The 9865-nt window shown below is 35.2% G+C and overlaps 1 protein-coding gene and 1 long non-coding RNA gene across 6 annotated transcripts; one reads left to right on the forward strand and one right to left on the reverse strand.

The window, feature by feature from the left end:
• Positions 1-227: 227 nt before the first annotated feature.
• Positions 228-5615, reverse strand: LOC147389710 (uncharacterized). 5 transcript variants are annotated; one of them, XR_015170465.1, is made up of 5 exons: positions 3753-5615; positions 1704-2093; positions 1239-1336; positions 733-823; positions 228-446 (listed from the first exon to the last, which is right to left on the reverse strand). It is a non-coding gene; the product is annotated as an uncharacterized LOC147389710 (long non-coding RNA). The 5 variants fall into 5 exon arrangements; XR_015170463.1 differs by having other exon boundaries at positions 1239-1341; XR_015170467.1 differs by having other exon boundaries at positions 1699-2093.
• LOC147389711 (short-chain dehydrogenase/reductase 1-like) lies at positions 5597-9150 on the forward strand. The gene is given in 3 exon segments (XM_086417784.1): positions 5597-5906; positions 7951-8115; positions 8659-9150. Coding segments are annotated over 3 exon segments (603 nt in total). The 5' UTR covers positions 5597-5837; the 3' UTR covers positions 9028-9150.
• The last annotated feature ends 715 nt before the right edge of the window (positions 9151-9865 follow it).

A 9865-nucleotide genomic window follows, 5' to 3' on the forward strand; every position in this document is an offset into this window, starting at 1 on the left:
TTCCCTTCCCTTCCCTTCCCTTAATGAGTTTCTCTTCCCTCCCCTTCCCTCAATACAAACACAGCCTAAAGAGAAATCACACCCCAATATTATTGATCAAGTCAAGGGTGTCTTATAAATTTATAAAAGTATAAGAAATCACACCCCAATATTATTGACTATGCTTTTGCATCTCATAAAATGCATATGAGAATCCATAACATCTGAAGATAGTGACAAAAAAAAAATTAATATAAAAAAATAGCAATGCAAAGATACTATATAACATAGTTGAAAAGCCCAGTTCACACATCTATGCTCATGTCTTATAGTTTGTGAAAAAACAACATTATAATAATTTTCAATACTCACGATGGCGTATACATGGGTTTTCCAGCCTCAAGACGTACCATAACACAATTCTCCATAGAAGTGCGAAGCGACATACTCTTTATTTCAGAATAGGCCTGCATAACCCTCAGTAAGTTATGTAACCCAATCCTATTTGGATTCTTAGCTGCATTTTGATTTAAATGTTGGATTTAATCACTTATTGTCAAGCATTATGGATAAATCAGGGTGATTCAGACATCATGGACGGATGATCCAATATGAATAATGATGACACACTTATTGTCATTCCAAATGATAAGTTGTTAACCGCGGAAGTATATCATCAGCCAACCCAAACCATTAAGAAAAAGAAAAAGAAAAAAGAAAAAAGATGGTAATAAAACATAATTGACAACTTACTTGACCACTGAGACGGATCTATCACTGCCCCAAACATCAAGTTTGCAGCTGGATCGACAAGGTCATATATCACCCCTGCCGCAGCATTTACCTACAAGAAATCAGATTCAGACAATAGAAACATCAACAGAGGTATTACAAGAAACTGTCACATATAAGAAGCTAAGACACAAGTTTCTTTTTTTTTTTTTTTAAATATATTATTATCATTGGTGTCACAAATGGGTATTTTAGCCATCAGGTTAAAAGTTGTTCAATCAGAGACATTGAGTTTGCTTACCTTATTCTTGAATTGAAAAGAGTTATAGGTTGTGCTATTAAAGGAGATCCCCAACACGATTTAATGGGCCAGGTGTGAAAAGCAACCACTAGAACATTAGCTTACTAGTGGCAAGGCCTCATACATGTCATTGTTCAAACTCGTGTTTACATACAAACAAACTATCTACGGAGTGTATATAGGAAAGAGAAAGGAATAGTTCGAACACCGAGTAAAGTGGGTGTACCTCATACAAAGTTCAATCATTTCCACCAGTGAAATTGGTGGGGGAGCAGCACATTGATCTGAACCATGTGACCTATGGTGATGTTTTTCATTTGGTTTCTGACCTAACATAAAACCAACACCACTCCACCAATCAAAAAATAAAAATAAAACCAACTCTATGACCCTAACTGATCAATTGCTTTCTTTTGGTTGATGGAAAACCATATGATCACTTCTCATCTACAAAACAGATCAGTTTACTGGATGTTTATGCTCATAAGATCGGTTTGATACTTAGACAGTGGGCCAGTCACTATGAGGTGCACCTGTTCAATCAAATTTCCAAATGCCTAAGAACAGTGCATCTGTGTGCATTAGTGCAGATGACTGCCTCACCTAGGCCCAAAACAAACTCGTTTGGTTGATCATAACCATATATATATATATTATGTAGAGGTCTTCTTGGGCTACTGGAATACCTTACCATCCCAAATAGTGGAACAAGTTGTCTGGTTCCAGTAATTTGATCAATCTATTTTCATGTGGAGAGGTCTGATGAACAATTCTTGATTTTGATGTTGCAACTACATTGAGAAAAAGACAGAACACTGGCATCCTGCTCCAATGGTTGTTGTGAGGGATGTGGAGGATATGAACAGGCTGAAGTTGTCAGTGTGGCCAACCATCGAATGAATCACCAGGACACGGGCAAAAGATGGGTAAGGAGGGCTCTCTTGGTTGACGAGTTGATCAAAATTTTCACGGACCTTGACATCGAGTATCGCTTGTTGCCTTATGATGTCAATGTCTGAAACCTGCCAGCTTTGACCTCAACTCAACTTCCCTCGAACTGGACTGCTTTATTCAGCTGAGACTGCACAGATACATTAATGGTCGTTCAAGCCACCCAAGAGAGACATGAGCAGCACTGATCTCGGTAGTAGAATTTATGGGGTACTGAAATTATGTTTAGTAGAATCCGTTACTATTAGGTCAGTAGTAGAGTTTATTACTTGATAAAAATCAGATTTGTAACATGTACCTACACTAGAGAGCACATTTTAATTGGAAAAAAGGATTGATCGAAAAAGACATTAGAAAGAGAAGAAAAAATATATAAAAGAGACCTTGTCTGTTACACCAGAATCTAATGTAATGTTTTTTAATCCAAAATCTTGTTAATACAGGGGGCTCAGTGGACATAAAGAGGAAGAAATTGAGGAAGTAAAGGATTTTATTTAGAAATAAATAAGAGAAAGATAAAGTTATGTGTGCACCTCCACATCAGCAATGTGAGAATCGATGTCAATTTTAATGTTTCTCCAACACGACTCCTTTAGTTATAAAGTCATGAAAATTTGACTAAAAAAATATTTATGGTTTTGTGCCATGGATAAACTACAAATTGACACTAAATACAAGGAACCTGCATGATCAGTAAAAGATTTATAAACTACAAATTTGTTGCAGAAAAAAACAGGAAGCACCCTGCAGTATTGATGAAACATCAAGCAAAGCTTTTACTTTGAACGAATGGCCATCCAACTTTGACTCCAAAAATCATGGTTGAACCAAGATAGCTAGGTTAAAAATCCCCTCGTAACTCAAGGGATTAGGAAAAACCCTCATGTGAAGGAGATCTCAGGATCGAGTAAAAAAAAAGACTGTAAGTACTGTGGCATGTTTGTTGGATATCAGCCATTCACAACACATTGAGCAACCGATATCTCATCCTATTCCTTGAACAACTCAATTTACTGATTTGGTATGAATATAGTATGCCTTACCCCATTGGCTAAGTAATAAGAATATTATTTAGCCATTCAAATCTATCTTGATTCTTGAGCCATATCATCATAAAAACTACTAAATCATCTTGTTATTGATCTCTTATAATAAAGAAGCCCTCTAACTAGACTTCTAAAAGACAAACTAAAATAGATACTATTCTAAACAAATTAGGCAACGCTAAAATCATATTACAGTTGAGTTTTCATAGAAAATTTTCTACTAATAAAAAAATATGAGATCAAAATGGATACCATTCTTGGGGTAATGTTGTGATGTCCAAGCTTGATCTCAATATCCTCCAGTTTTTGCATTTGTGTGTTATTTAGACATACCCTTCCACTTTAAGGTGAATGAACCACCAAGGGATGAATTGGATTCATTCTCAATTTCAGGATTGCCAGCATTTTGAACATTATATCACTTACTAGTTACAAATGTTAACAATGAACAATCCAACTGGAAATATAACCAAAGGAAGCACACAAATTATTCCTACTTACATTAGAAAGGCAAAACAAGAGTTACTTCAATTTAGGACAATGATAACAAATAAGTCTTTCTTAAAACATCCAAGTCATTCAACAATTTAGATAGTAAAAGTTGTCATGCAAACTCTTAAGATTAGTAAATATATACAATAGAAGAACGTAGAAATGTCATACAAGGACAATATATTAACATTAATCCCAATAATATCCATGCCATCAAACAAGAAAAGACTTATGGTTCTGGTTGAACTCACCTCAACATCATAGAACTTGAAGCATAATCAAGAGCTATCCAAGGAAAGCTTGGTTTCAAAAATTTCTGTAATGGTTGAATTGAGCTTTCCATTGACACTCGGACCAAGCCCTCCAATGGATATCAATTCTCCATAAGTAGCTGACTCTTCAATTCCAACAAATAATATAGGTACTCCTCCATCCAACATTACCCAAGTATATGAAATAGTTATAAATCAATATGTTCATAGAAAAACACAATCCAACAACATTTGATCATTATAACCCAAATAGAGAAAGGATGTAAGCCATACATAAAAAGAGCTATTGTTCCACACTAAAATGTTGGGATTAAAAAATTTGTAGAACAAAAGGGATTAAAAAGACAAGGCATCATGAAACAAGCTACCACTGTGAACCTGGAGAGCTAAGAAAACCAAAGGATTTCTATAAACTAGAACGTTGACTCACTTTATTTGTTTGAAAAAAATAATTTGATTAACAGATGTTTTTAACTCTACAAAGATGCTAATTTACATACAACTAATCTATCAACAATGGTCTTTACGTTTATATTGTGTCTCTTATAAAAGCATGAGGAAACATGGTCTTCAACCCAAGTTGATCCAAAACAAACTTTAGATGAACTTGTTAGTGATTTGGGCCAACAAGTAAAGAGAAAATCCACTATAAACTTTCATGACTTAAAACCAGGGTAAATAATGTAACAATTTGAGTTTAGAACTATGAGGAAACATGGTCTTAAACCCAAGTTGATTGGAAACCAACCTGAACCAAGAGTTAGTCATCAAGATTGAGCCACTATTTTGAGTATTAAAAAGGTTCCCAAACCACAATTTACATTATAGAAAATACTAGCTATGTGATTTCAATTTGGTTTTTCAAAGAAACACACAATCTTCTACTCTTAAAAATTTGAGCTGTCATTCAAAATCCTAAAATTAATTGGAATTTTCCACAACGAAGATGAAAAACAATCTCAATCTTCTACTTAAACATTTGCAAGTGGTTCGAAGTCACAACAGTCGGCAAGAAAATAAAAGTAGCATTTTTATCGAACCCCAAAGATAATCTTATAATTCTCTAATAGAAAAACCTTTCCAACAAATAGTCAAGATCATTATAGCCAAAAATTTTTTTAGTAAAGTAGACCTAAATTAAACAGAATTATGAGATTATCAGTGAATTTGATAAACACAAGAAACAATGGAAAAACCTACAAAATGAGGATGAAAACCATTGAAACCCTAGGTTTTTCTAATGCAATAAAGCCTGGAAATGTCAAGCACAAAGAAAATTTTGAAACGAAAAAGATACATACAAAGAGATAGATTGGTTCCAATCAAAATTACCTCAAACACAGAACAATCGAAAGCTTTATACATTAAATATGAAACCTCCTTGCTAAAAAAACCTTTGAGGATCGAGATAGATTGGTTGGATGGATGCTTTGGGTTACAATAATTGCGGATTTGAGAGCTGGAGAGGTGAGATCGATCGAGAGAGACAGAGAGAGATATCGAGCTATTCATCGAGAGAGACCAGAGAGAGAGAGAGAGAATAGAGAGAGACGCGGAGAATTTGCAAAATTCGTGGTCTAATAGCCATAGAAATTGGATTTTTAAAATTCGTCGGGGCAGCCCCAACAATTTTTCATCAATATTTGCGATTTACACGAAGGAGAGCCGATGTCGCAAAATAAAGAACAGCAACGGTCAAACTTTGACCGTCACTAAAAGTTGTTGCCGTAACTGATTTTTCCTGCCGTGTCTGCATCTAACTCACTTCCATATAAAATGGCAGAAACGATTTCCTCTTCTACAACTAAAAGGTTCTCGTTTTATTTTTATTTTTTATGATTTATTTGTTAGACTCACGAAAACTTATTAACATATAATGTTGTATTCAGTGTTGCAGTTGTTACAGGGGCCAATAAAGGAATTGGATTAGAGATACGTAAACAGTTAGCTCAGAAAGGAGTTTTTGTAGTATAAACAGCTAGAAATGAGAAAAGAGGTGTTGAAGCTGTTGAAAATCTCAAAAAATCTGGACTACGTCATGTTGTTTTTCATCAACTTGATTTGATGGACCCATCTAGTATTGCTTCCTTGGCAGATTTCATCAATTCTAAGTTTGGCAAGCTTGATATCTTGGTAATAATTCCATACCGATCTTTTAATAAGTTTCCATTTTTAAAATAATAATGTTCAATCAACGTCTTTAGTTATTGAAATTGTGTTTATATTTGCTTTCATCTCAATCTATTTATTTTCAATTTTTTTCTTACTCTTTTAGAATCTTTTATTGAAACTAAAATCGACCTCCGTGCCCAACTTTTTCTTTTTTATATCACATCAAAAATTCAGTACACATCGCTCCTTTTACATAAAACTATAATTTGGGGTTTGTTAAATTATAATATGTTGTGAGATGTCTACTATTCTTATTGGGCTTGGACAAGTAGGGGTTCTTTATCTTTTTTGCTCTATGAGGTTTCTTGTTATTGTGGACAAAGAGTCTGTTATCTTTATTGTTGATAGTAGATTTTTCTCTCTCTCCTCCGTGGACGTAGGTAATTTGTCGAATGATATAAATCTTGTGTGTTCGTGTTGCTTTTGTTTTTACTCTTGTTACGCTTCCGCACAACATAACATGATGATAAACTTATAAAAATGAAACAAGAAAAAAAGAAAAAGATTGAAAGAAAAATGGTTTTACTTCTTTTCTCCCAAATAATAAACTATTTGTCAAGATTATGGGTTTGGATCAAATGAGACTGTTAATGATAAATTTGGGTGGGAGTCCAACTCAAAACAAATTTGCAATGAGTGGAGAAGTCCATGAGCTTATAAGGATAAAGACAAGGAAATGAGTGTCCGATTAGGGACTAAACTCACCACGGCCCGGCATGTGTGGGCCGGACTGAGCCCAAGCACGTGGAGATAAGAAGTGGGTGATGTGGAGAGAAAGGCATGCTCTGATATCATGATAAATTTGGGGCTCCAATTCAAAACCAATTGGGAATGAGGGGAGAGGCCTAGTAGCTTATAAGGGGAGAGACAAGGCAATGAGTGTCCAATGTGGGACTCAACTCAATAGTTAAGCTGTCAAATCAATATCAAGCTGCCATGTGTTCCTTGAAAAAATATATTTTGTTGGGTAATAGGAAAATTTTCAGAAAACTTGGGTGAAGCGGTTATTTGTCTTGAAATTTTTCTTGTTTAAGTGGATGTGGTAGCTTCTTGTTGATTTAGCATAGCTTAACACTCATCTGTTAAAGCAAATCCCATATATGGTACCAATATACCATGAAAATTGGTCATATGGTTCTAGGATCATGATGTCACCTCAGGTTGGCAATCGACATAAAATGATGTTGAAACTGTACAATCCTTGTAAAATGTTTGATGACGAAAATAATGAAAACATACAGCAAAAATCAACAATTCTAACGATTGGATTCGAGCATTTTTCATGGGTTTTGAATCCGCCTAGGGGCTAATTCATGAAGCATACTTAATAAAATAACATACATATCTCTTCATTTGAGTTAAAATTTCAACAAAAAGGTAAAGTGAAATCAAATTGCTTGGCTAATTTTTTTGTTCTTTTACAATGTCAGTGGTAATGAGTTGATACAAAACTGGAACTCAATGCAGGTTAACAATGCAGCCATCACTACCTCAAAAAGGCTTAAATTCGTTACTGTTATACCGTTAAATTCGGCAGCCCATGATCAACGTTTATTTTTGGCGGCCCAAAACTCGCATTTAAGCCCGATAAAAAATTTCGACAGCCTCGGCCCAACGAACTATCGAATTTCTTTTCTAACTAAAAAAGCCTTAACGACTTAGACTTTCCTTCTCAGCCTAACCAGAGGAAAACCATTTGAGACATTCGAAACTCACTGAATATTTGAAGAACACTGAGAAATTCGATCAAACCTTAACGCCAAAATTCGACGGCCTAATTCGATGGTCGAGGCTGCCGAATTGTTACATAATTCGAAGGATTTGTGCCGTCGAATTTATGGTATTTTCACGTAGTGCATTAGTGGAACCATAATAAATGATGACATTTTATGGGGCCAAAGCAGCGGGGATGCTGTGGTAAGTCTCCGAGAAAATAGTTTATTAATAGGTTTTTGTAAGTTTTCGCTATAGAAAGGACTTGTATAACTACTCTTCATCAATGCAGAGCAATTTAATGAAAGCAATGACACAAACATACGAATCAGCAGAAGAATGTCTAAAAACAAACTATTATGGCACCAAAGGAATGACAGAAGCACTTCTTCCCTTCCTTCAGCTCTCTAAATCAGCGAGGATTGTTAATGTTTCATCCACACAGGGCAAGCTAGAGGTACAAATACTTTTCCCCATTAGTGACATATTGGACTACAAGTGTCTTCGTATTCCTATTAGCATAACAGCTTTTGGGCTAGAGATCCGTATCTGTTCTAACCCATTCATATTTCACTTTCGATATATTAGCAAAATTACTTGATCCAAAAAGAAATTTGTGTTGGTAATTTGTAAATAAATGGAGACAAAAAAAAGGTCTACTTTGTTGTACTTTCCTGCCCTTTATGAGAAAAAAAATGTTCTCAAGCTCATGTACTATAAGTTATTCACTTTCTTTTCTAGTTGTATCTATTAGTAGTGCAAGTTATAGTATTTTAATTGTATAATGTGCAACTGGACTTAATTGTATCTTGGAGTTTAATTGTATGTTGGACTTAATATGTTGGACAAAGTAGTGGGGATATCATATGAAACACAATGATATTCATCGTGGTTTCTAGAAAATCCAAAATTAACATCGTATGTTTCTTATCTAAGGCTTCAATTTCCAATGTTAGCCACTACCTACGACCAATTTATTGTTCTAATCGTGTTGTTTCAGTATATCTCCAATGAAATGGCTAAAGTGATACTAAGTGATGTTGATGGTCTCACTGAGGAGAGAGTTGATGGAGTGTTGAATGAGTTTCTAAAGGACTATAAGGGAGATTTGCATCAGAGCAAAGGCTGGCCTACTGCCTACTCGGTCTCTAAAGTGGTTGTGAATGCTCACACAAGGATTCTAGCAAAGAAGTACCCAGATTTAAGCATAAATTCTGTTTGTCCTGGTTATGTCAAAACAGACTTGAATGCCAATACTGGGTTCTTGACTGTTGAAGAGGGCGCCGAAACTCCTGTGTGATTAGCTTTGTTACCTGATAGTTGATCTTCTGGCCATTTCTTTTCTCAGAAGGAAGTAGTATCATTTTGACTGAAAAAAATAAAATAAAGGTCTTATTGAAAGAGAATAAATGTTGATGTTCGACACTTCAGTGGCTCTTCTACTTATTTGTATGATATATTAGTTTTGGGAATCAGTTTACTTGTTCTTGAGTTTGACTCGAGCAATCCGGTGTATGACATTAATAAAGTTGCACTCAATATACTTTGTCTTTGTTCTACTTTGAGTGAAGTTCTTTGAATCCAAAGAAGATTTCTAGAATTCTGGTTTTGCGATTGAAAAAAATTGGACCTAGAAAAATTGTAAGTATCATATTGTAGGGTTGTATGTCTTGAAAATTTGGTAAAGTTAACGATGAAAAATATAATTTTAATGATATTGAATAATTATAGTAAAAACCCAAGAAACGTTGGAGAGATGGTCAAGATCATCACGCTTAACGAAGCAGATGTATTGAGTTTGAATCTCCCCTTAAGGATTCATCCCAGAAATTACCCGGTTCCTGTGGGGGAGGGACTGCATGTGCCCTCTCCCCATCGATTAGTCAAGTGCTTTAAGATCCCCAGAACCACCCAACTGCAAAACTGTCAAAAGCTTGGGAATAGTCCAACCAAACAGATGTTCAGACACTACGTGAAAAAGGCGTAAATTTGACGCCATGGTCCGACTAAATTTGGCTAAATTCGATGGACCTTAGCATCAAATTTACCCCTTGTGTCACGTAGTGGGAGAAGATAATCTAGAATCTCTCTACTAGTAAATAGTCACAGAATCACTCTATTGGATAGTTCGAATCGCTCACAACTGTGAAGTTATCATGAAAGTAATCACTGAAATCCAATTGACATCAAGGCTCACATTACAGCAA

The sequence above is a fragment of the Akebia trifoliata genome, chromosome 12 (genome assembly GCF_017979445.1).
Source record: "Akebia trifoliata isolate Shusen 1 chromosome 12, ASM1797944v1, whole genome shotgun sequence".
NCBI lineage: Eukaryota > Viridiplantae > Streptophyta > Magnoliopsida > Ranunculales > Lardizabalaceae > Akebia > Akebia trifoliata.